Source organism: Ursus maritimus, unplaced genomic scaffold (genome assembly GCF_017311325.1).
Source record: "Ursus maritimus isolate PB19 unplaced genomic scaffold, ASM1731132v1 scaffold_18, whole genome shotgun sequence".
In the NCBI taxonomy this organism is placed as follows: Eukaryota; Metazoa; Chordata; class Mammalia; order Carnivora; family Ursidae; genus Ursus; species Ursus maritimus.
Window position 1 is genome coordinate 26,571,826 of NW_024424230.1, and position 26,437 is coordinate 26,598,262.

A 26,437-nucleotide genomic window follows, 5' to 3' on the forward strand; every position below is an offset into this window, starting at 1 on the left:
TATGTCAGGATATTCAAGCGTAGAAAGAGCTGGCTCATTCTTCATAACCACCACACACATGACATTCTGCACACAATATGCCAAGGTTTTTAGCCATTCCCCAAGCACCGGACGGCGGGTGGCTCCCAGCTTTCCACAGTAAAAATGACTCTGCAGTAAAAATCCTTGTGCACATGTAAAGGTGTCCCCTCAGGACAGAAGCAAAGAAGTGGGATTCCTAGGTCATAGGCTGAGCCTGCTTCTGCCCTAATGAGCTTAGCCACTTGTCAGAGTGCGGTGGCCTGCGGCTGGGTGCACGGCTCACCTGCAGTCTCCTCCACCCGCACAGTGACCTGCTGGGGTGCCTGTAAGGCCACCCAGCCATCCTTAGCTTCCTGCCACCACCTGAAGAGTCTTCCCAGCCATGCATCTAGTCCACGGACGGGGGGCTGATCCCACACGTGGGCCGTGATTACCCCCCTCCTCCTCTCCCTGTCCTGGGCTCGGAGGTCCCAAGGAGGAGCAGGGGCTTCCTTCTTGGATTTATGTCTGGGTTCCCAGCACTCCATAGTGACTCAGCACATCTAACATCTTCTGGAAGAAAAGCGCTGTAACTCAGGGTCACCAGCCTCTCCTCCCCTGCCCCAGGTGCCTGCCGGCCACATTCAGCCTGTGTTTTGACTGCACTTCACCCAAGGCCTGGAACTCTGTATCTCACTGAGCAATTCCCAAAAGAATCCAAGCACCCCAGAGTGTCACAACCCTGTCCTGAAGGGATAAAGGGGGCCCTAGAGGGCCTTACATCACACCCCACATAAAACCTGCCTACACCCGCATCCCAGATGGCGTCCCTGAGCTCCCCTCAGCCTGGCCTCCACCAGAGCCTCTCCCTGCCGTCTCCTGTCCTGGGCCTGGCCCAGTGGCTCCTCTGACAGCCTCCCAGCTTCCCCCTGGGAGTTTCAAGCCCCCTCCCATTCCTCCCTCCAGCCCCCCACCTGAACTCCTCCTGACACTCCATATAACCAAGGGCATCCAGGTGCCAGGACCAGGCTGAGCGCCCTCGTCTGCCCCACACCCACTCACATTCCATCCTCCAGACATCCACCAGGTGTATCCCAGGAGGAAGGGGCCATGGTGAAAGCGAGGCCTCCGAATACCCAACGCTCCGTGTCAGGGACTTGTGCCTGGAGGGCTCCCAGCTAGGAAGGTCTGTTCAGCCCAAGCTGAGGGGGGTAGGAGGTACTGGACGGTCGGGGTTGCAGTGGGTAGAAGTGGCGTGCACCTCCACCCAGTTCCCCCATCTGGACTCCCCAGGCGGACACGTTCATCATCGAGGCCGCCGACCTGGGTGTCATCTACAAGATCAAGCTCCGCCACGACGACACCAAGTGGTGTGCGGACTGGTACGTGGAGAAGGTGGAGATCTGGAACGACACCAATGAGGACGAGTTCCTGTTCCTGTGCGGGCGCTGGCTGTCCCTGAAGAAGGAGGACGGCCGGCTCGAGAGGCTCTTCTACGAGAAGGTGCAGGAGAGGCGGGGGCGGGGCGGGGGGGACTTGGCTCAGCCAGGGCTCGCCCCGTCCCTGTGCCTCGTGCTCTGGCAGAAGGTGCCAGAGCTGTAGCGGGGCTGGGCCGTGCTCTTCCGGCAGGAGTACACCGGGGACCGGAGCAGCAACTGCAGCAGCCCGGCTGACTTCTGGGAGATCGCCCTGAGCTCCAAGATGGCCGACGTGGACGTCGCCACAGTGACGGGGCCCATGGCGGCCTACGTGCAGGAGGGCCCGGGTAAGCCGGGCCACGAGCTCCGCGGGGGCGGGGCAGGCCATGGCCCACCGAACGCTTGATAATTCACACAGAGGGCCGCTCTCCCGCCCCACCACAGCCTGCCAGGGCAGCGATCAGCCCTGTTGCAGAAGGGGGCACAAAAGCTGAAGAGAAGTTAGGGGAAGGATGCCCTTCATCTGCTGCCCTGCCACCAGGAGGGCGTCCCCGCACGCTGTGCCCCTGCCCAGCCTCGCAGGATGTAGATTCAGCCCCAAGGGCCAGGGACGGTTGTCAGCAGACCAGAAGCAGCAGCAGCAGCGAGGCCCCCTTGCGCGTCAGGAGGGCATCACACGGAGGACCTGAGCCACGCAGTGTGATGTGGTGAGGAAGAGGGAGGAGTCCTAAAATGGTTTTAGGGGCATTTACGTTCCACTACTGGTTCTGACAAGCTCATTTTTCCAACCAGATCTTTGAGGTAAAGCAGTTCTGTGTTTGTTTATCCGACATTTAAAGTCACTGCGTATCTGTTCAGCCCTCTTAAGTATAGAGCCTGACAACCACTGTATTCCCCTCCAGGAGACCATGTAGTGGGGGGTGTCTCTGGGGCTGAGCAGAGGCAATCATTTTGTATTCTACTTTCTCACTCTGTGAATAAATGACAGACTCACAAGAAAGTGCTTCTCCTGAATTAAGCACTGTGATCAACCGTGAAAGGCCAAGGGAGCCCTCCTGTAAAGACGAAATAAGGCCGTAGGCAGATGCAGAAAACAGCGCTGGTAATTCCAGCCAGGAAGGGCTAGGTTGGAAACTTTCAAAGAGATACAAATTGCACAACCTACAGCCACATAACCTATAACCTATACCAGAGCATTGTCTCCCAAGATATGGAGGAAGATGATCCCAGAGAAGGGTTTCCAGTTTCTATCAGTTAATAACTACAAGCGACTGAGACAAGATAGTGGCTTAAACAAATGAGGGATTTTTCTTTTCTCTCACGTAAAAGTTCAAAGGTAGGCAACTGGGACTGATACAGCAGGTTTCAGTGAAGTCAGGGATTTCCATCCTAAAGGTTGCCCATGGCTCCAAGATGACTGCTGGACCTCCAGCCATCGCATCCACATTCCAAGCAGAAGGAATGGAAGGGTAAAGGGCCAAAGGGTGCTTCTCCCAGCTGAGTCAGAAATTTCCCTAGGAACCCATCCAACAATGTCTGCTTCCATTTTATGAGCACCCGTAGCTGCAAGGAGAATGGATACTTGCTGGGCAATTAGAACTCTGTGCTGCACTACCCGAGCAAGGTTTTATATTGGTTAATCTGGTCTGCTTTGGAAATGGATGCCTTCTAGAACTTCCGTTTACCATGTTACACATATAACACTATTTTATTTTTCTTCCCCAAATTCCTACTTTCCGTGAGACCTTGTTTTCGCCAACCTTCTTTTTGCTGACTACAGAAAGCTTTCCAAGCATCTGACCCCCGCACCTGGCGAAAGGCTATTGTTCTTGCCCTACTCCACATGGGAGGGCTAGGTGCAACTGCGATCATTGGTCAGCGGGGCTTTTAGAAGTGCCAAGGATGCTATTTTAGGGTGATCTTCACTTGGGAGATACCAATCTCCCATTCCCTGGAGAGTAGACGCTCACCATAGATCATTCACCGGTCTGGAAGGCCCTGTTGCACTTTGTCTCAGAGGCAGGGAGCTGAGATCTGTGCTCTCCAAAGGTCATTTCCAAGTCTGTGAGCCCACCCATGTCCACCTGGCCTGTTATGAGGTTGGGCCCCATAATCTCTTGCAGTGATTCCCTACTATGTGTCGGTCACCACCGGGAAGCATAAGGATGCGGCCACCGACAGCCGGGCCTTTATCTTACTCATCGGGGAGGACGATGAATGCAGTAACCGCATCTGGCTGGACTTCCCCCGTGGGAAGAAGGGCTTCAGCTGTGGCTCCGTGGAGGAGTTCTATGTTGCAGGCTTGGATGTGGGCATCATCAAGAAAATAGAGGTGCTGGTCCCCGGGTCATGGGATGGTGCCCACCCCCAGGGAAGGAAGGAGCCAACAAGGACCTAACAGGTGGAGGCATAGAGGGCAGGCAGAGCAACTGACCTGGAGCCCCTCCTCAGAGCAGGTCATGCGGGAAGGTCCCCTGGCCTCTGCCATCAACTAGGTGACCTTGAAGGAGTCACTGTCTTGCCAGGTCTCGGTTTTCCACCCGCCTAATGGGGATGCCTGGTGTGTTCGTTTTCTGTGGCTGTGTAACAGATTACCACAGACTTAGATTAAGATCACATAGATATATTATTTCCCAGTTCCCTGGGTCAGGAGTCCAGATGTGAGTTAGCTGGGTCCTCTTCCCAAGGTCTCACTGGGCAGAAACCAAGTTGCTGCTAGGGCTGTGGTCTCATCTGAGGCTGGGAGTCCTCTTCCAAGCTCATTGGCCGTTGGCAGAATCCATTTCCTTGCGGTTGTAAGACTGAGGCCACCAGTTCCCAGAGGCTGCAGGCCTCCCCTGTCACATGGCCTTCTCCAAAACATGGCAGTTTTTTTTTTTAAAGGCCAATTAGACGTGATCTCTTCTGCTTCAAATCTCTCTGACTTCTCCCATCTCTGACATCTGGACCCTCTTTTAAAGGGCTTGCCTGATTAGGTCAGGCCCACCCAGAATAATCTTTTGATTAACTTAAAATCATCTGATTAGAGACCTCCTCTATTTTATCTGCAAAACCTCCTCACCTCCATGAGAGGGACCTGGGTCTGCATGCAGAGCAAATTAGGAGGAAGCACTGAGGAAGGAGGGTGCAGAATAAGGAAGGGGATGCTGAGTGGTGAGGGCTTCCTTCCCAGTTTTACCCAGACCCTCTATGTTCCCTCCCAGCTGGGCCACGATGGGGCCTCCCCTGAGAGCTGCTGGCTGGTGGAGGAACTGTGTCTAGCTGTGCCCACCCAAGGCACCAAGTACACGTTGCGCTGTAACTGCTGGCTTGCCAAGGACCGGGGCGATGGTGTCACCTCCCGTGTCTTCGACCTCCTGGATGCCATGGTGGTGAACATTGGGAAAAAGGTATAGAGAGGGGCCTGGGTGTGCATATGGCATGGCAAGGGCCGTGCAGGCTGGGGTAGGAGAGCAGAAAGGGGGACAGGAATGAGGGAAGCAGGAGACTCATCACTGGGGCACTGGCAGGGGCTGCAGCCTGGTATACCAGCCAGACTCGCTTTGCTAGGAGCCAAGAGACTTGAGTCTCTTTGGGTCTACTGCTATGTGACCTTGGGCAAATCGCCTTGGTCTTCTCCTACAGTCCATGGAAATAGCACTTTCCAACCCGTTCCATGTAAGATCTTGGTGAGAGCAAATGAAATCGTGAGCAGTCCATGAAGAGCACTGCAAGCTCTGCATAGATGTGTGGAGTTTTTTTTCTAAAGGCTCCCTCGATGCCCGAGGACGGTGGTGGGGAAAGATAGCATTTAGGATACCGTGTGCCTCGGATCTTGCGGCGCAGTGAGAGCTGCCTGCATGGGACCCTCTTCAAGGCAGGAGCTCGGAGCTCCTGTCCTGGCTCCACCTCTAACTGATCCAATGACCTAGGACGAAGTTGTGTGAACTCACAACTCAGTGCTGGAGGCCTGGGTGCAGGCCCAAGGATACATGGCCAGTTGGTGGTTCAGACAGTTCTGGTTCATGCGACCCTAGAGGCTTCTCTTTCCCTCCAAAAAGCTGTGGGGTCGACAGAATGCTCCAGCCCTCAACTCTGTTCCTGAATCTAAACCCATGGGCCATAGATTTAGGTCAGAAGGTGTCCTACAAAGATAAGAAGAAACCATCCTGGACCTGAGTGTGCCCTGCTTATATTGTATATGGAAACAGAAGGAAGGGCTGAGTTTGGGGCTCTGAGAACCTTGACAGGCAGGAGTGTGGATGCCTGCCCCTCCCCTGCTTGAGAGCCAGAAAGCAGAATTTTCTACAGCATAGATACACTCCCCTCCCTTACCCAGACATCTCCATCTGTGGCCAGATGGATGGTGTGGGTGAGCACAGGGTTCATCCGGGGACCTCTGTCCTGACCCAGTTCCCAGCATGCATGTGGGCGTGAGTGTGTCTGTGTACGTGCCACCCCCCCCCACACACACACCCCACTCAGTACAGCTGTATCTCCCCCTGAGCCTTTCAGTCTGTGGAAATGCAGACCCACGCCCCTATTATTCATGTTACAAAAGAACACAGGTTTCTCACTTTGCAAAGAACCACAGGGCTCTTTGGACTGGCCATCTCCCCAGGAGATATCAGACCGCAATTACAAAAGCTCCATTTCTGTGTCTCTTTCTGGAAACAACCTATTGCCTAAAAAGAGATGTGTCTGTGTAAAGAAGAGAAAGATGGGCCCAGAGACCACGACAGTCTGGAGGGACTAGCCTTAAGGGACCAGTCTCCATGGGGTCACCAAAGCACTCATTTTGATCTTTCTATTTTTCATGCCTGTCTGAATAAGAGCAAAAAAGTGTCAGGCTCCTGCTTTCATTCCCAGTAGCTCCTTCTGCCACCGCGATGCCGTGTTAAGGTCTGAGAGGATCTTCCTGATAAAGCAAGAGGCTCTTCAATCATTACCTTGGCAAACAAGTACTGAACTTGTCCTCTGGGCCAGACCTGCAAATGCCACTTCTAACCTCATAAGCATCATGGTGAAGATTCTAGATGCTTGAAAAGCACCTGGCACCCAACAGGCACAACGTGCAAATAACTTGGGTTCTGAGTTCGAGGGCTTCCGGGTAGTGGGGACCAGGCACCTGAACAGGTGCGAATGCACTGCTGCAGTCACAGGGGAAGGGAAGGGCCAGCTGTGTTCAGGGGAGACAGTCAGCCTGGCGTTTCTGTGGCCATGTGTGCAAACCTCTCCCGAGCCATTGAGACCTATGCTAGTCGTTGGGCCCCTGGCAGGAGGGAAGGGAGTAAGAAGCCAGGGGACGTTCCAGAGCATGAGTAAAGATGACCCCTCTTGCCACAAGGCTGCCTCTGGAGAAAGAACCAGTGGGGGCACCGTCCAGGGAAGAGCTGGTGGAGACAGACGGAAGGAACACACCCTACTTGGAACAAACCTCAGGCAAAAGGGCAAAATCCCAACCTGCAGAGCAAATCATGGACTCAGTGGCTGTCCTACTTCACAAGTGAATGGAGCCAGAGCTCCTTCAAACATCACCGCTCATGGACGTTCAGGGTGTGTGCTGGCTCGGGTGTGTGCTGGCCGTGCGTGATACAGGGTGGACCTGCAGTTGCTGCTTGCTGACCCATAGCTCATGGCAGGCCTGGCACGGGCCCGGGGTGAACTATCTGCAACTCCCACGGCTCTACAAACGTCTATCCCTGTTTCTCGGTGGAGGAAGCTGAGCCTGGCCATGGGGGGCTGGGGGGGAGGTGTCCACCCAAGTTCAACAGCTGGCAGGTGGCAGGCCCGGGTACAAAAGGCCCGCTAGCTGACTCCAAAACCCACTGTCCTGCCACCACGTGCTGCTCAGTTGTGTGAGCGCAGCCTGGGGTTTGGTTGACAAAGAAATTGGGGAATACTGGGGCTTTCAGTCATGCTTCCAGCACACACGTGTTCTCTGTCGGAGACTGAACTTCTGTCTAGCCCCGGACGGGACACAGCCAAGGACACAGAGAGTGACAAGGCCCGACTCTTGTTCTCCAGGCATTAGAAATGGATTAGGGGAAGGGCTCTTTTCAGAGCCACCGAACTTGGAGGGCGTCTTGCCCTGGGGAGAGTGAGGCAGGCCAAGGCCCAGGACTCGCATCCCTTTCCCTGCAGGTGCTCTACGAGATGACGGTGTGGACGGGTGATGTGGTCGGCGGTGGTACCGACTCCAACATCTTCATGACCCTCTACGGCATCAATGGCAGCACAGAGGAAGTAAAGTTGGACAAAAAGAAGGCCAGGTATCCAGAGGTGGCTTCCGCCCCTCGCCCCTCTGCACATCCAATCCCCCAGCCTCTAATCCCACCCTGCCTCAATCAGATTGCTTCCCTCACTCTCCCCTCATACCTAGGGCCTTCTAGCCTCCACACCTTTATCCATGTGATTCTTCCCTCCTGGAATTCCTTTCACCCATTCTCTTCTGTCCCAGGACCTTTCTCTCCCAGGGCCCAGCTCAAATCCCCCTCCTCCAGGAAGCCTTCCTTGATCGCTTCAGCCCACAGCATGCTCCTTCCTCCCTTCCTCCCTTCCTTCCTTCCTTCCTTCCTTCCTTCCTTCCTTCCTTCCTTCCTTCCTTCCCTCCCTCCCTCCCTCCCTCCCTCCCTTCTTCCCTTCATCACTTAAAAATGTTTATTGTAAGGTCTGTATATTAGTTGATAGCATTGTGTCATTGTGAGTCTCCCGCTTTCCTTCACTGTACCATGGTGATGTAAGATGTTTACATTAGGGAAAGCTGAGCGAAGAGAACACAGAAACTGTTCTATTCTTGCAACTCTCCTACAACTCTAAAATGATTGCAAAATAAAAAGCCCAAAGAATTTTATAAATATTAAAAACTGACTGAACACCTAGTATATGGCAGGCACTGTCCCAGATGCTGGAGACTGAGTATAACCAGGAGGAGAGGATGCCCGAACTCACACTGCCTAACACCTGGGGAACTGCAGCAACAGCCTGAACACCGGAGTGACCTTATCATGTGCCCGGCATTTCTCTAAGCCCACTGAGTGTACTGACGCAGCTCGTCCTCCCTGCGGCTCTGTGAGGACCGTTTTTATCATCCCATTTCTGATAAGAGAAAACCGAGACACAGCAAGGTGAAGTCATGCTGTCAAAGGTCACATGACCAGCAGACCATGGCACCGGGAGCTGTACCCGGGGTCCCTAGTCATAAACATGAGGCTCTACTGCCCCTTAGGCGATGAGTAATGACGATAAAGGCAAACTCCTACAGCTCTTACTGTCTGTCCCTTTCACTGAATCCCTGACTCCGACAGTCCTGAGTTTGGGCTGGTTTTCTGTGTTCAGCCATTGGCCCCCAGGCCATCCCTGGCCCCTGATAGGTTGAGCAGCAGAGCGGGGCGACCCCAGAGCCCAAGCTGGCAGTCGTGGACCAAGTCCCAGCCACTGTGGGCCTGCTGCTGCTCCCGCTGTGGTCTGGCCACCTGGGAGGCCCGCTGCAGAGGTGGGGGGGCCCAGCTCCGTGGCCTTACGTGGCCTGGCCACCGTCTGTTTGGATTCTCATGCTCTGTCAGTCTTCACCTCTATACTCTGCCCCCAAAGTCCATCCCAACCCAAAGTCCTGTTGGTTTGGTTTTTTTTAAATTGATTATCCCATGTCAACATGCCACCTTATTTCACAGACATACGCAGACATAACTGCTGGTAGGAGAGGTAGACGCCTTCCTGGCAGTGCTTAAATTCTAGAGGTCTTGCTGGAGAGTCACATTATAGTATAACCATATTGTAAATGATTCGAGGCACCTTGTTAGTTAAAGGATTTTGTTTTTCTGAATAAAGACTTGTTTTGTGCTGAGAGCCCTTTTTCCTTAACTCCTCTGGTTTGCAAGCTCAGGGCTCTTACCCAAGGCAAGTTTTGCTTTATTTCATCTGCAGGTGGCTCTGTTTGACCTGCGCTGGTTTCGCGCGTCAGCGTCTCGACTCAGGGACTTGGGTAGTAAGACTCACTGGGCTTGTGGCATGTGCACAGCTTGGTGTTGTGCAAGGAGATGCTTCTCCCCCAAGAGATGGTGCGTGACCAGATAGGAGGCAGAACCATGCGTGCGCACACAGAGGCGGTATGACGTGGGTTTGACTGCTGCAGCTGCCCTGTTGTCAGATGCTGTACCCAGAGGCCGAAGTCGATAGCCGTTCACTCACCCCACTCCCCAGCTGAAGTCCCCAACTTCTTATCTTGCCACTTTGGGGGAAATGGTTCTGGTAAACTAATTCACACCGAGTTGCTGGTGAATTAATGTGGCATCCAAAACGATGTCATCCTCAAAAGGTAAGGTGTAAACCAAGGAATGAGTCTCTAATGGTGGAATTTGAGTCATTTGGTGTCTGGTGGGGATAGGTGCTATTTTTAGACAAAGGTATGTGGCCTTTTTTTTTTTTAGGGAAGTAAGTACCTGTAAGGAATCACTCCCAGGCCCGGTAAAGACCTCATGCCCTGGGAGATTCCTTGGTCTGGAAACAAAGGGAATTCAGAGTTCTGTGGGTCTGCCCAACAGAATGGCTCCATGGCTTTCACTAGCCCTCAGTGCAAAGGAGATGAGGAGTTGAGCCGAAAGGAGCGCCAGCAGAGGGAAGAGCCCAGTGGGGTTCCCGTTGCCAGTTCAGGAGGCAGGAAGGAACTATTGGAGCAGTGGGCATGGCCAGGGCTTGATAAGCTCGTGCATTTTGTATCTTTATCACTTGGAACTCATGCTACCTGGGTAGCATGAAAGCTCTGAGAATGGAAGGGTCCCATCTTTGGGGACTTCAAGGGCAGGGGAGTTGCTGGGGAGGCTGAGTCCCTCCCTCAGTCGGGCTTGGAGGCAAGTCTCAGGGGACAGAAGAGGAAGGCAGGCTGCCTTTGAGGGCCCCCGGGTCAGGCAGTTGGAAAGTCCCAGCCCCCACTGCTGGGTCAGCCCTCCTGACCCATTATCCTCAGCCTGGAGGCCACCCTTTAAAACAACATTGGCAGATTTGAACATGCATGGGGCCTGATCATGGCATTTGAGGATGACAGATATTTAGAATCTGTTCGAGATTTCTTTGACTTTGGTCTGCATTCAAACCACTGCAAGGGTGCTCGTACAATATGGGTGCAGGCAGGTGGACTCGGCTCCCCGCCACCTCCTTCTATCTCATGGGGCGTGCGCCGTGCTCACTTATGTTAATGCTCCCTGAGGACGGATCCGAGGAGCCAGGGGCTGTCGGCTCTGCCTGTTACCCTCCAGGCACGTCAGCACCCGCGGACGCTGACACCACCACTGAAGCACTCGTCCTGCTGCTCACCCATCCTCGGGGCTCCCCCTGTGCCGGTTCCAGAGCAGTCTGCCCTCCTCTAACCCCCTTCACGTTCCCGAAGTGCTCCATCCATGCTCCTTGGGGTTGTGATAAATATTGACTGCAAATCTAGTGGCTTCAAACCCCGGAAATGTATTTTCTCCCTTTTCCTGAGGCCAGAAATCTGAAGTCAGTATTACTTGGCGGAAATCAAGCCCAGCCGCACCCCCTTCAAAGGCTCTGGGGGAGAATCCATTCCTTGCCTCTCCCAGCTTCTGGGGGCTGCCCGACTTCCTTGGCTTGTGGCCACGTCTCTCCAGTCTTCGAGGCCAGCATCTTGCGATCTGTCCCTGCTCCACCTTCACACCACCTCCTCCCTTGCATACGTGTCGAATCTCTCTTTGCCTCTCTCTTATGAAGACACTTGTGACTGCATTAAGGGTCACCCTCAGGGGGCTTATTTGGGACCCTACCTCAGGGGCTGTGACCCACAGAGCATGGCTCTGAAGACCCTGTCATCTAAGGAATGGTCAAAAGTTCCAGGGACATTTAATTTTTTTAATGTTTATTAGGAAATATATATGGGTGGGGATAGATGTCCTTCTATGGTCTACATAATTCAATAACCTCATGGCTCTTTGGCACCAACTAATCCGAGAATGTAGTTATATTTACTTGTATCCAGCCGTCTGTTCATATATATATATAACAAACGTAACATGCATGCATATATATGTACATAAACTGTAAACACTTACAGAGCAAAACCTAGGCAGCCACCCCCCAGGCCAGTTCACTGGACCTCCCCACCCCTAGAAGTGAGCTTGTCTTGGCTTTTAAGGTCGATACCCTTTTGCTTTCCTTTATCATTTGATCCCGGCCCTGTGCGGGCCTCCCTAAACAATCAGCTTCCGTTTAGTCTGGATTCCAGTGTTACGTAAGTAAATCAGGTTGCGGGTGTTCTTTTATGTTTTCTTTCTTTCCTCAACATTAGGATTTTCAGATTTCTCTGAGCCACTGGGTGTGGCTGCGATTTGCTCATTTTCACTGCTGCCCAGTGTTCCATTGTGGAGGCCCGGAGAAAAGAGGCCAGATGGCCTGTTGCACAGGACTGGGGAGAGGAGTAGAGGCACCAAGTAGGGCCGAACTGTTGACAATGAAACCATTAGGTCTGGTGGGCAGAGCTGGGGCCAGTGAGGGGAGGTCCAGCTCAATGTAAACCAAACGTATTAGGAGTTGGCCACGGCCATCCAGAGAGGGAAAGGGCTGCCCCAGGCTGATGCAGGGCCCGTCACTGGAGGCGACAGGGCCTGAATCAGATGGCCTTTGGTGTAGAGATTCCAGCCTGGAGGCAGCTTGGTCTAGCATGAAGCTGCAGAGAAGGCTCTAGCCCTGCCGTTCCCAGGAGCCCCAGCCATTCCTCTAAGGGCACAAAGGCAGACTGCCTCAGCGGCTGCCCCAGCGAGGCCAACTTCGGACCCCACACCCTTCTTCCCTGTCTTCCAGCTAGCCCCTTTGCCGGCTCCCTACCCACAAACCTTCCCTAGCTTCTTAGCCATGTCTGAAATTCTTCCACTCAATAGCTGCTTTTTCCACACGAATGCTTTGGCCCTGGTTAGCTCCCTGGCTCTTCTAGGTCACAGAGACCAGGGAGTAAGTGGGTGCTGGGCCCTTTCCCAAGGACAGCCTTTGGTGAGGAGCAGGGAAGAGAAGGAAACCAGAACAGGAAAGGATTGAGGGACAGCCAAAGGTTGCACTCCCCCAAATGCCCCTTTTCAGCTGCTGAGTAGCGGCTCCTCTGAGCAGAGAGCGGGGCCATCTCTGGACCTGCCCTATTTTCCTGAGCCAGAGGCACGGGGACCTGGATCAGAGGCTGATCACCACTCCCAGGGTGGCCTCTCCATGTGGGAGTCCTCCTGCATGTCAGCTGAGGTGTCTTGAGGGGGTCTGGGGCAGCAGGAAAGATGTGGCTAGTGAGTCGTGGAGGGATGAAGGGCCGCAGAGGGGCTTTCGCTTTGGACGTGGGCCTTTTACCCTGAGGACAGGTGGTCCATCCAGTAGTAATTGGTGTCTAGCCTGTAATAAAGGGTGAGGGGGCAGAGTCGTCCACTCTATAGTCTTCTAGAAGAAAAGCTTATTTCTTTCTCCCTTTTATACCTGCCCCACCATAAAATCTCCCTAAAATGGGAATACTGGGCTAAATTCAAAGGGTGAAAATTAAAGAGAAACACAAAGCAAAAAATTCTAAAACTCCTTTGATCTGCAAAATTATGCACCTAGTGAGGAATCAGCTAGTTGAAAGATTATTTGAGAGAATCTCCCGTATGTGTTCTGAGCACGACAAGTAACTTGTGAGCACCTCCTTCTAGTTTCCACAGGACCAGAGGACAGGCAGGGCTTAGATCAGAGCAGGAGGGATTTAGGGCAGATTTCTGGGAGAATGTTTTCACTTCTAATAATCATAAAATACACATGAGTAAGTTATCACAAAGGATTAGGCCTCTGTTCCACCTCTGTCTCTAAAACAAGGAGTAGTTCCCAGTTTGCAGCATTTTCAGTCCCAGCCCCCACTGGCTGTGGCCTGTTTTTAAACATATGTCTTGTATATAAGGAAGCCCAGTCTCCATGCAGGGTCCTGTCTTCAGTGCTGCTTCCATTACGCCCGAGGGCTTAGCAACAGCAGCATCTGGAATCAGTCAGCAGTCAAGCAGTCAGCACTGAAGGTTGCATTACACATGTAGCCCTGTAGGAAGAGCAGTAAGAAGTCAAGGTAGAGCGTCTCTGAGATAATGAGGTCATTCAGCAGAAAAACAGTAATAGCAACAAAAGCAATATTACCTTCTTTTTTTTGCCTGCCATTTAATAGTTATTGGTAACATTACCTAATCTCAGGCCATTAGTTTTGCAGATTGTATATAGAAAAATGTAAATGGTACCATCTAGAGTTGAGCAGTGTACAACCTGCCCCACCATTCATGACAGCCCTGTCACTCCTAGAATTTCATTTGAAGCTTTGCAGGTATGGAATTCCTTTTACATTTTAAGTTGATGTCACATTCATTTGGTCCTCCTGACAGTTTTGTGAGATTGCAGGGCCAGTGTCATTTCCCCCAGACTAAGGATGAGGAAACCAAGTCCCAGAGAGAAGCTGGGACTGCTGTAGGTGGCTAGTGGAATGAGATTAGGACCCAGAGCCTGATTCAGGGCCAATGCTATCAGCCAAACTTACTTAACCCAGTCTTTCAAGAACCCATCTGGGGTGCAAGAGACAAACTACTGGGGAGTCACTGGGAGCCTCCCCTTCCCTCCTCACCCTGGCCTAGCTCCTCACTGTAGCCAGTGTCCTCACTTCATGCCCCTCCTCTCTTCCCCTAGATTTGAGCGGGAGCAGAATGACACCTTCGTCATGGAGATCCTGGACATTGCTCCATTCACCAAGATGCGGATCCGAATTGATGGCCTGGGCAGCCGGCCTGAATGGTTCCTGGAGAGGGTAAGATGTCTTCCTTCCACCTGCTGCCCAGCCCTTCTTCCTGCTCTTCTGGGTTATCAGTGGACCTGGTTAAAGAGCAAATGTCACTTTAGAGGGTTACGACATGAACCAGACCTACATAATCCAGTGTGCCCTTTGGTGTGAATTAACCGGAGAACATAGTTTTAGTTATTTGTGTCCAGAATGCACTGTCAGTGTAATGTGGACAGAGACTTAGTGTGTCCTTCCTGGAGGAGGTAAATTGGGAGGACTGGCAGAGGAACAGCAAGAACCAGGGCAGCAGAGGCTCTACTGTTGGGGACTTCAGGCAGGATGGCAGGCAGCTTTTGGTGCCCTGTGATCACACATTAGGTAGCTGCCTCTTTTCCCATCTTGGGCTCTGCTCTCCCTGATTCAGTCCTTAAATCTCCCAGCCACCAAAGGCATCTGTCCCGAGTCCCGTCAGGCTCCCACTCCCCTGTTCAGGCTTTAACAGATTTTTCTTGAGCCAACAATATGGTGCCCATACCAAGGACAACTTGGCCAACTTCAGGTATTTGTGGCTGACAGTGGTTTGGTTGGTCCGTGTTTCTGTCATTCATTCAACAAACACTTCTTGTGCACAATAACAGGTACCTCTCAGAAACATGTTTGGATGAATTACCCATTTCCAAATCCCCAAACTAAGGGGCTTCTGACCCTGTGCAAAGCATACCGGGCAGGGTCTTTGTCCCAGAGAATCTAAATCAGAATTCATCTTGGGTCTGGAATAGTGGGTCCTTGGGGTCCAGCCAAGCGGGCTGCATTCGCAGGTGGAAAGCTGGTGGAGGGGAGGGAGGATGTTCCCACACTGGCTTCTCTCACCCAGATCCTCCTGAAGAACATGGATACCGGAGACCTGACCATGTTCTACTATGGAGACTGGCTGTCCCAGCGGAAGGGCAAGAAGACCCTCGTGTGTGAAATGTGCGCTGTCATTGATGGGGAGGAGATGATGGAGTGGACCTCCTACACTGTCTCAGTCAAGACCAGTGACATCCTGGGTGAGTCAGGGCATCCCTCCCATCTCCCAGTCCCACGTCCCGCTACCCTTGCCCTCCCTCAAATTCTGTCTCAGGTCCTGGGCTCCGGTCAGTCTCTCACTTTTCTTGGGCTGCTAGCCAAATGTTAGTCAATGTGAGTCCTTTCCACCATGTGTCACTTTCTGTCCAAATTATTTCCTCCTAGTGACCGAATTGGCTCTGACCCTCCTCCCTCAAGCAGGTCTGGGAGAACCTGATTGTGCACTCTGGTCAAGCACTTGTGAAAACTGTGCAGGAGCGTGACTCAGAGGCCCTCTGTCTTCCTGCTGCTGCCTCATGCCCCTCACCCGGGTCCTACGCGTCTCAGATGCCCTTGGGTTCCTTCCCACATCCATGTGCTTGGCAACCATCTTCTGTGTGCCAGCTCTGGCCTGGAGTCTGAGGAGTCTTGTGAGTCAGACATTCTAGTGGAGCAATGACAGTGAAGCTCTGACAGAGGTCTGCGCAGGATCTGGGGAACCCAGAACAGGGTGCCTTACTTAGCTGGGGATCAGGGACAAGGGTCATGGAGGGCTTCCCAGGGGTGATACCAGAGCCTGGTGCAGAAAGACAAACAGATGCCACTGAGGCAGATGGAACACCAGTTGAAGGGCCTTCCAAGCAAAAATGCTAGTGTTTGCGAAGGTCTGAGGTTGAGAGGGAACACGCTCTCACCGTGGAGGCAATGTCTCCTGCCTGCCCTTCTCTATATCAAAACTGCTCTTCAGGAGCTCTTGCAAGGAATGCGACAAACTCATTCATACTGATCGTAAATGACTAGTGAGGGATTAACGTGTTGGCCCTAATAGCTTACGTTTTCAACAGAGAAGCATTTAGCCAAAGAAATTAAGCTCTCATGGTAGGATCTTAGGCATAAGTGATGGGTCAGTATCGTGGGTAAGTTTGTTGGCACCACTTTTCTTCCTTTCTCTTAACAGTGGAGGCTTCACTCTTTTTGCTAAAAGCTCCAAGTGTCCACATGTTTTCTACTCCTACATTCCCTCAAGATGTGTTCTCAGAAAATAGTTGATAAGTCCCTGGATAACCGCAGGGTATGTATGTTAGGAAAGCTTCATGGAGCTACCTCTTCCAGAAACATTTTCTATTTAACTAGGGTTAAAAAGAAACCTCTATCTGGCTTAAGCAAATTATACAAAGCTGTAATATAGACTGTCAACCAGGGGTAGATCTGGGTAACAAGGAACTTTCCTGTTTCCTTCTGAACCCACGTTGTGCAGGAAGGAGCCTGTATCTCTAAACTGCAAAGCCAGTCTTCAGCACACCTTTTAAGTATGGGTATATTTCCCCAGAAATTAATGAGCTTTTGCACTAAACCACTCACACTTGCTAACCAGGACTCCGGTTGGCCCAATAGCATTTATAAGGCACAGAGATAAGATGAAGGATAGAATTGGAGACCCAGGAGTCCCAGGAAACTAGCCAGCCCTTTCCAGCCTCTCCACTGGACTCATCGATGTTAAACTTCCCATCTGCACCACTGAGTCCTCCAAGGAAGCCAGGATGGAAACCAGAGCAAGTGGGCTGTGTGTTGGAGAGGGTGGCACCCAGAGCCCTTATTTTATGCACTCCTTAGGAGCAGGCACCGATGCCAATGTGTTCATCATCATCTTCGGGGAGAACGGGGACAGCGGGACCTTGGCCCTGAAGCAGTCCGCCAATTGGAACAAGTTTGAGCGGAACAACACAGACACATTCAACTTCTCTGACATGCTGAACCTGGGCCACCTCTGCAAGCTGAGGGTCTGGCATGACAACAAAGGTAGCTCCCGCTCAAAGTCAGGGTGGTGGGGATAGCAGACCTCACCTTTCCACCATCCCCCTGGCAGCATGTTGACCCTTCTACCTCAGGGTGGCAGGCAACTGAAAACTGTTGATTGCCACCATTTTGACACTTTCATCAGTTAGAAAATGTCCTGTGTTTCTAGACAAATTTTAGAAATCAAGCTTAGTTCCTAACTACACCGTTGTTCATTGCTCTTTCCCTAATGCCTATCACATTGCTTGTACTATAGTAGGGACTTAATATAGTTTTAATAGAATTTATTTATAGCCACGTTTCACCCTCTCAGATCCATTCCTGATTTTTTCCATGCGTCAGTCACAGGAAACCTACATTTCTCTGGAATCAGAGTTTTTCCCATGCCTTAATACTTTCAAAAACTAAGTCCTGGCCATGAATCTCAGGGTCATGACTAGGTCCACTAATACCGGCTTCCCCACCTTGCCCCCAACACTGACTATGCACATATCTAGACTTTCTCATTTTTCTTGATGCATTTTTCTTCTATACAAAAACTTGACAGCCAATCATTTTGTATCCCCTCGCTGTCAAAAGAAAAGGGAGGCAGCTCAGCACCATGGACAGCTCCATGCAGGTCCAGCCACTATGTGCCATTGCTCTTCAAAGAGCCTGATGCCTCCCTTGGATAACTCAAGACCATCTGATTGCCTTGGTCCCATAAGGGCTCCTGGCCTTAAAGAAACCCCGGGGCACCAATGTTATCCTCTTTCCTTTCTAGGCAGAGGAGTGGGCCTCCTCCCCTCCAGCCAGACTCTGGATCTGAAAGCAGGGAAAGGAAGATGTCTGTCTGTAGCCTCACTGAACCCAGGTGGCAGGGATACGAGGGTCAGGAGAGGTACAGGGAAGTCCAGGTTCTCTGCCTAGCTTCCTCTTTATAGTAACTTTCTCCTCCATAGATGGAAGCTTAAATGTTAATATGAGCCAAGACAGCTAAATATGTCCTTAAGCTCTCTCTCTCTCTATGCCACATTTTTTCATATTTAGTTTAAAAATATTCAAGCTACATTATGCTTCCCTTGCATAGCAATTTATGAGGACAAAAATATTTCGTTTGAGAGCTTTCCACAAAAAAAGCGGTGATGCCACATAAGTTAAGTTACAAACGTTTAGTTACCTTAATAGCATGGCAATTGTCTCTTTCCTTGAATCTACCTTTCCATCTTTGTTTATCCAGTAATGTTTTTATGAAAACGTTTAAGGATGCACAGAAGTGAGGGAACTGGTGTAATGAACCTCCCCAAACCCGTCACATAGACTCAGCCATTATGATTTGTCATGCCTGCCTTCCCCTTTTCACTTTTTCTTTTTCTTTCTTAATTTCTTTTCAGTTGCTAGATGATATAAAATCAAACCCTAACTTCATTATTTCAACCCAAACATATTTAGTATGTTTCCCTTTTCAAAATGGACATTTTTGAGTGAAACATAATGCCACTATCACACTTAACAATGATTTCCTGTGCCATCCGTTTCCACTCCATATGCAAATTTCCTTGACATAAAAAATGCCTTTGTACTTTTGGGTTTGCTTGAATCTGGATGCAAACAAGGTCCACGCTCTACATTTAGCTGCCATCTCCCTTCAGTCTCTTCAAACGCAGAGCATGCCTACTCTTTTTGTTTTGTCATGCCATTGGCTTTGGAAGGGACTGGGCCCAGTGATCTATAGAATGTCTGCATTCTGGATCTGTCTGTCTGCTTCTAGTAGTGCCTTTGCCTCTCGATTCCCTGTGTTTCCTACAATCTGGAAGTCAGCCCTAAAGGAGTGCTTGGATTCAGGTTCAACTTCCTTTGGCAAGAATACTCTATAGGTGACATCAGGGCTTCTTTAAAATAGGAACCGTGTACTTCACATTACCTCACAGCAATCCTACTCTTCCTGACATTCACATTGAATAGTGGATCCGGGGACTGTCAGCCTGGTTACCCCAGCCCCACCCCCAGTAACTGTTCATCTAACGGCTTCATCCAGTGACGATCAATTAGGATTACAAATGGCGATTTTCTAATTATCCTTTCTTATCCACTTATTAGCTACAATTCTTTTGTTAAAAAAAGTGCTCCCATGATTACCATGAGATATAGTCCAGAGAAGAAAATCAAGGTAAATGATTTATTCTTCCCCTTAATTCCAATTACCTGCATAGCATTTATAATACTGAACAAATTATAACATACCAAGTTTATTTTCTAATTCATCTTGCTCTCTTGCTTTCTCTGATGAAAACTCTGGGGAAATAAAAAAACTTTTTTTTAAAGATTTTATTTATTTATTTTAGAGAGAGTGAGAAAGGACTGTTGGGGGGAGAAGCAGAGGGAGAGGGAGAAGCAGACTCCCCGCTGAGCAGGGAGCCTGATGCAGGGCTCGATCCCAGGACCCTGAGATCACAACCTGAGCCGAACGCAGATGCTCAATGGACTGAGCCACCCAGGTGCCCCCTGAAGAACCTTTTTACCACAGAATTTAATCTATGATTTTAAAAGATCACTATGATATATGTGGAAGGATGATAACTATAGCATCAAGTATAGGAGTAAAATTCCAGAGAACGACTAATTATCTGTCCACAAGGTAGAGTGTGCTTAGATAATTTCTAGTGTGCATGGATAGGAAAGCCATACAACTATGAAAGAGAATGAGGCAGATATGCTCTGATATGGATTGGTTGTGAGTGGAAAGGTATGGTGTCCAGCAGTGTGGGATAACTATCTTTGTGTAAAAAAAATAAATAAATAAAGTGTAAGTTTAAAGAGGAGACTTTGGGGGCATCTGGGTGGCTTAGTCGGTTAAGGTTAAGCCTCTGCCTTCAGCTCAGGTCATGATCCCTGCTCAGCGGGGAGTCTGCTTCTCTCTCTTCCTCTTGCTCCTTCCCCTGCTCATGCTCTCTCTTGTGCAAGGTCTCTCTCTCTCTCAAATAAATAAATTTTTAAAAAGAGGAGACTTTGTAAAGAAACAGACTCTCTAATGATAGGTTTCAGGTGGATCCCTGTTGGTGCACAGGGTCAGGCAGGGTCTCTACCATCAGACTAGTGCTGGCCACACCGTTAGCCAAGCTGTAACTATGGATTTGTCTTTACCAGTAAAAGCCAACCATGTGACATCAGCCTGTCCAGAGCTTCCTGTTTCCAGCTACATGTCTGATAGGTTATTAGTAGAGGTAGTTGTGGTAGGATCCCTGTCAATCACATCAAACATTTCCAAAACAAGCAACTAAGTTAGCAATGAGAAAAGAGCTGAGGACAAGTTTCTTTCATCTAAAGGAGTTGAGGTTAGCCTGCTATTTACTATGGAAGGAGGGTGCTTTGTTTATTTGGTTCTCAGAACTCCTACTTGAAAAGAGAATTGGGGATGGGTGAGACATTACCATGGTTTCAGAGGACAGGGGAAAGGGGGAAAGGGTGGGAGGAGAAGCAACCATGCACCAGGGCAACCCAGGCACATTCCTTCTTTGGTGGTCTTCACCCCTACATTACAGCACTGAATTGTCTGTGGCTAAAGTAAAAGCCAGCCCAGAATCCACCCTTCCCCTCAGCATACTGTCACCACCCTGCCTGGAGTCCAGGGAGTAATTCAGGAGTGAAGTCTACTTGGGTTTGAAGCAGGGTGAGTAGTGTGTTCTGGCAACAGAAATGATCTTGGGATGACCCACCTCTCCGATTAATGTCATCCTTCTCCACTAACACTCACGCATACACACACACTCTCACACTTATAATTCCCATTGATTCCCATTGATCATTTTGTCATGATGTCATAGAAAGACCATCATCCTGGAGTCAGGAGAGATCATTAAGCCAGTGATTCTCAAGGTGTGGCTCTGGGACCAGCAGCATCAGCATGACCTAGGAACTAGTTGGAGACGGCAATTGATGGACCTCACTGCAAACCCACTCAAACAGAATCTCCAGGAAGGGGGGGCCCAGGTGATTGCAGTGGAGGTCCTCATTCTCAGCCTTGACTACACATGAAATCACTGGGCAGCTGTAAAGACCATTGATGCCTGGCTCCTACTCGAGAGATGCTTTTATAGTTGATTTGAGTAAGGCCTGGGTAGCAGAATCCATCTCTCTCTCTCTCTACACACACACACACACACACACACACACACACACACGCCACTTCCAAGAGGCCCAACATGTCTCTCTCTGCCTTCCTTTTTACTTGCCTCTCCCATTCTCGGCTCCGCTCTGGAAGCCTGTAAGGACTGCTCCAGTAGGTTTCCTCTTCCTCATTTCCAGGCTGAACACACCAGGGATTATTACGCCGTCGAATCAGTTTCGTGACATTATCAGGGACCATCTCAGAATGCAGCCAGTTTATAATCTTACAGTCAGAACTGGCCCCAATGTAGAAGAATAAAAATATTATTGAGATTCTTTTTAAGTTTATTGATGAAATTACTCACCACTGTTTAACTCCACAGAAGTGTTTTCAATTTTAACATAATTGTTTTAGCACTCATGGGTTTCTACTTCAGTAAAGATCTATGTTTAAAAAATATGTGAAGTGCTTTTTAAACCCAGAATTAAGCTATCCTAGGGCTGCCAGTATGTATGCCCTGCCCGGGAATCTCCACGTCTACCCCCCACCCCCGGAAGTCTGAGGGACCAGAAGTCTGTGTCCATCTTTGTGTGTCTTTGTGCTTATAAGACCCTTGAGACCAGCAGCAGGGTCGACAGGTGTTGCTGAGGGCAGTGTCCGATCCTAGAGAATGGCTTTTTGGTGGGGACATGGGATGGCCCCCACACGCCCAGGGGACATGGGAGGCAAGACATGAGCACGTTTATGTGCCTTCCTTGACAGGTTGCCTTGTGGACAGTTTATGAGCAGCAAGTATCATCACCATAACCTGTTACACAACTGGATTCCCCGCACATGTGACGGGCGCTTTGGCATTCAGAGTTGTCGGGGACTTTGAAGGGCGGAGAGTAACTGAATCAGTGTGGGGTACAAACATGACACAGCTCCACAGTAAATGCAGAGATTCATACTTGATCGCTATGATCTGGGGGGAGCACTTCTGAGGGAGGCCCTGCCAGTTACAACAGAAGTAGCTGTATGTTCAATAGTAGGCCAAGACCTTTCAGGTTTAACATATACCCTGAAGAAAGAGCAGTTTCGAATCCCTTCTATGACTGCCGAACAGCCAAGGTCCTCGAAGTCATGACATACACGTCCGGCATTCACTGAGCAGCTACTGTGTGACGGTCAGTATGCGAGGCATTAGGGAAACAGAAACAAATAAAACCTGGACCCTGCCCCCAAAAGCTCATGGTCCGGGGAGGAGACACATGTAAACAATGGTGACACAGGGTGCTCAGGGTGTGGCCAAGACAGGTGCAGGGATGCCAGATACAAGCCTTCTGGGCAATCAGGGGACGCTAGGGAAGGCTTCCCAGAGGAGGTGATGCCTGAACTGATGCTAGAAGGGTAATGGGCATGAGTCAGGTGCATAGTGGTGTCAAGAGGTAACAGGATTCATCCTTCAGCTGTGTGAACTCCCAAAAATCAGTGGCCCCCATTGTGAATCTGATGGAAGCTATGAGCCCTACCCCTGGTGAAATGGGTAATTACAGCACAATTTCTCTGGGCCCTTGGACTGCTTCATTCCCATACACAGATCCTCTAAGGGCTCATGAACCCCAGGCTAAGGATTTTGCAAAGAGAATGACATGCTCTGGGCTAGACGAGCCCTCAGAGACCCATCTAATCCACCTCTTCATTTCATCAACAAGGAAAGCCAGGCCCAGAGAGGAAAGAGAACTTGCGTGGGACTGCACAGCCAGTGGGCGGGGGCGGGGGCAGCAGAAAGCTGAAAGCGGGGCAGCACGTTCAGCCCCCATTCCCCACGCTGTCGTTCCACAGGGATCTTTCCCGGCTGGCACCTGGGCTACATCGACGTGAGGGACAACTCGCGTGACGAGACCTTCCGCTTCCAGTGTGACCGCTGGCTCTCTAGGAGTGAGGGGGACAGGCAGACGCTCCGTGACTTGGCCTGTGCCCACAACAAGATCCGTGATGAGCTGGAGGAGACCAGTACGTGGGGGGCAGGTGTGACTCGTGGGCTGCGTCTTCAGAGTTAAACGAGAGGTAGCTGGGGGTGGGGGGGAATGGTGTCGGTAAATCTGAAGTAGAGAGCGTTATAGCCAGAGGGGAATCAGATGTCCAATGAAGGGAAGAATTTGGGGAAGGTACAGAAATAAGCACCCTAAATATTATTGGTGAACTTGGAACAGCCGAGACCTTGGTCCCATATCATGGCCCCAATCACAGGGACTAACTAGGTGGCCAGAAAACCACTGGGGACAAGCTCACCCTGCCCTGAGGGCTGGGCTGGGCACTTTGGTGGGAAGCTCTGTCTCTGGTTTATTTTTATATCACGGGCATACAATTGGTGCCTGTGGCAACAGCTGACAAATCAAGACTTCTGGAAACAGAATGTGTAGGGGGAGCCAGCATCTCCAGCAGCCACTTTCTTTGATCCTTCCTCAGGGGGTATTTAAAGGGGAAAAAGTAATTGATCCCTGAAGTGGATGGTCATCCCAGGACTAGGAAGTTGTTTCTTAAATACAGATGCCAATGTCTGGGTTCAACAGATTTGAAGAAGTCTTATCAAAGGTATAAAGAAAGGATTTTTAACCTCAGTTTTCAAGGTAATCTAACTGCATTAAGAGGTGAACCCCCAAATCTCAATGGCTTAACAAACCAAAATGCATTTCTCACTCATGTAATAAACCATCTAGTGTGGCTATTGTCAGGAGACCTTCCACACTGTGATTCGGGGACCCAAGCTCTTTTGATCTGTGTCTCTGCCATTTTCAACATATGGCTCCCACAGTTCTTACAAAGGGAAAAGAACATGGAGAAGGCATGCTCCCCTACCTTCTTCACAAATTGACTCACTTTCTATTGGTGAGAACGAATCACTTGGCTCCACATAGATGCAAGGGCACCTGGGAAATGTAGTCCCTGGCTGGACAGCCCCTCCAGTGGAAAAACTGTATACCACGGAAGGGAAACATGGATCTCTGGTAGAAAGACACCCTCTCATGTTGGCCACACCATCCAAACTACCCAATCATGAAATTAACTGCTCTGATAGTGAGCACTGTGTCCCAGGGAGCATGCAAAGGAGGGGCCAAGCACCCCCTTGTCAGGTTTACCGTGAAGGGATTCCTCCCTAATTCACAGGGTGGAATTACCAGGTGGCCAGCTTCATTATAGATTCTGTGAGTGGTGCACCCTGCTTTGTGACCTCCAGTTTATTTGTATCAGCACTTGCACGTGGTTAGTCTCCCTGTACAACTAGGAGCTCCCAGAGGTCAGGGGCAGAGTCATTCACATTTGCAGCCTTCTGCAGTTCTGTAGGTTTTGAGATTTGCTAAGTGTGCAGTTAGTGCTCAGCAAATGGAAGAAGAGGCGGCCCTTTCTCTTAGAGCCTCCTATCTTGTTAGAGGGAGAAGCGTAAGCCCCTTATGCAATAGGAATGCTTAAGCCCCTTACAAACGTGCCAAGAGGAGCGATAGAGGCTCCTCGGGCTGTTGGCGTTCAGGAGAGGAGAGATTTGTGCGGCTCAGAGCATAATCACTGAGTCTCCTTCGCAGATTTCCTGCCAAACGCTGCTAAGACCTGCGGGGGCTGGGTTGGCAGGGAGATTGCAGAGGGGAGGCGGCACCCGCCTTAGTTCCGGAAGGATGTTACAGGCTGGAGACGGGACAGCAGGGGCGTGGAGCCCAGGAGCTGGCCGGGGTGATCTGTCTTTCCCTAGAGGCCGCGGAGGGCAGAGTGGCGCCCTCTAGGCGTCCACAGGGGGACAGATGACCTTCCCTGTGTCCTCAGATGGACGGTCACCCTGGGGAGAGCGTTGGACACAGCTGGAACCAGACATCCCAGTCCTCAGCGCCCTTTAACCATTTGGCAAAGATGTACTGAGCACCTGCCAAGGGCCGCAGCCTCTTCTGAGGTCTGGGACACACCCCTGGATAAAACCAAGACCCTGCCCTGGTGGCACTGACTCTCAAGTGTCTGTGACCCCGGGGCGTTTCTGAGGACTCAGCTTGCGAGAACAAACACCCTCTCAGTACCAAACAGAGCTTCACGTGTGGAAAGCACTCTGCACTTCTGTTCTCGTTAGGTCTTCACAGCTCCACTCCCACCCCATGAGCTAGAGAGGGGGCAAATTCACACCTCTATACCATGGGTAAGGAAAACAAAAACCCAGAAAGGTAAAGTGACACATCTAAGGCCCATTCACAGCTGGCAGGACCCAGGTGACCTGATTCCTAGACCAGGACTCACTGCCCTGCTGCAGGAGGTCTCGTCCTTATTGGGCTTGGCTGGTCTCCAGATGGGTCACTTGGCTTAGCCCCTGTTCTCTGCCTTCACCTCTAACTCCTGTTAGCAGTTCCAGAAGCTGCTGCCAGCCCTCTGCGAGCACCTGTCTCTGCAGATGATTCCAGTGCACAGCAAAGCTGAAAGCCATCGGCAGCCTTTAAATAACAATGACATCTGGGTCCTACTCCCAGATTCTGTTGCAATTAACCCAGAGTAAGGGCTGAACAGTAGGATTACATGCTCTTGTGTGCATATGCATGCACACGCATACACACACACACACACACACACACACACACCTGGGACGATCTCTCACAGGGACATCCTCCAGCAGGACCAGTCCCCCCTCTTTACAGCCCTTCTCCTGCCTGTTCTCCCTCCCTTGACATCTTTTAGGGCTGCTCAGTCAGCCTTATCTACAACATTTCCAGGCCAGATAGAGTCCAGTTTGAGGACCAACTCCCTGGGGTTGGAGGACCAACTCACTACTTCACCAGGCAGCTCTGTTAGAAAATCCATCTTCGTACTCAAGTTCTCAAAGCTCCCATCTTTGGGAGTCCCAGTGGAGTCAAACAGAAAATTTCAAGAGTGGTCAGCACTCTTGGTTGTTTGTGCCTGAACCCCAAATCTAAGCTGGCTCCAGCAAAGAGGGAATGTGTTGTTTCCCAGAACTTGGAAGTCTCAGGTGGAGCTGGCTTTGACTTGGCTGTCTCCAGAGGCTCCAGTCATTTCAGTACCTCTCTGTCCCCCATTTCCTCTCAGCTCTGCTTCTTTCTCTACATTGTGGGAAGACGGTCGCTGGTAGCCCCAACCCCACAGCCTTCTACTTAACAGTCTCAGTGGAAGGGAAGAGAGTGTCTCCCAAGGGAAGATTCTGACTGGCCATCTGACCCACAGAGCAGGAGTCCTCCTGACACTGTGAGGTGGGAAAGGTGATCTGGAACAGCAAGTTCCGGGAGCCCCCTGTCCTCCTCCTGACATTCCCCAGCATCATGTGTCCCTGCAGTTCCTGCCTCGGGACAAACACCTGTTTATTCAGCACCTGCT

At 50.8% G+C, this 26,437-nt stretch overlaps 1 protein-coding gene across 2 annotated transcripts in view; it reads left to right on the plus strand.

Moving 5' to 3' along the window:
- The window catches only part of LOXHD1 (lipoxygenase homology PLAT domains 1), a 157,611-nt gene that overhangs the window by 121,074 nt on the left and 10,100 nt on the right, over nucleotides 1-26,437 (plus strand). The window contains exons 30-38 of one of the 2 annotated variants that reach the window (XM_040632549.1): nucleotides 1,294-1,503; nucleotides 1,630-1,765; nucleotides 3,542-3,750; nucleotides 4,622-4,807; nucleotides 7,542-7,669; nucleotides 14,076-14,193; nucleotides 15,041-15,215; nucleotides 16,828-17,013; nucleotides 22,922-23,092. In XM_040632549.1, the coding sequence (XP_040488483.1) occupies nucleotides 1,294-1,503; nucleotides 1,630-1,765; nucleotides 3,542-3,750; nucleotides 4,622-4,807; nucleotides 7,542-7,669; nucleotides 14,076-14,193; nucleotides 15,041-15,215; nucleotides 16,828-17,013; nucleotides 22,922-23,092 (1,519 nt within the window). The remainder of the gene's footprint in view (nucleotides 1-1,293; nucleotides 1,504-1,629; nucleotides 1,766-3,541; nucleotides 3,751-4,621; nucleotides 4,808-7,541; nucleotides 7,670-14,075; nucleotides 14,194-15,040; nucleotides 15,216-16,827; nucleotides 17,014-22,921; nucleotides 23,093-26,437) is intronic. The other variant, XM_008691614.2, reaches the window with a different exon arrangement.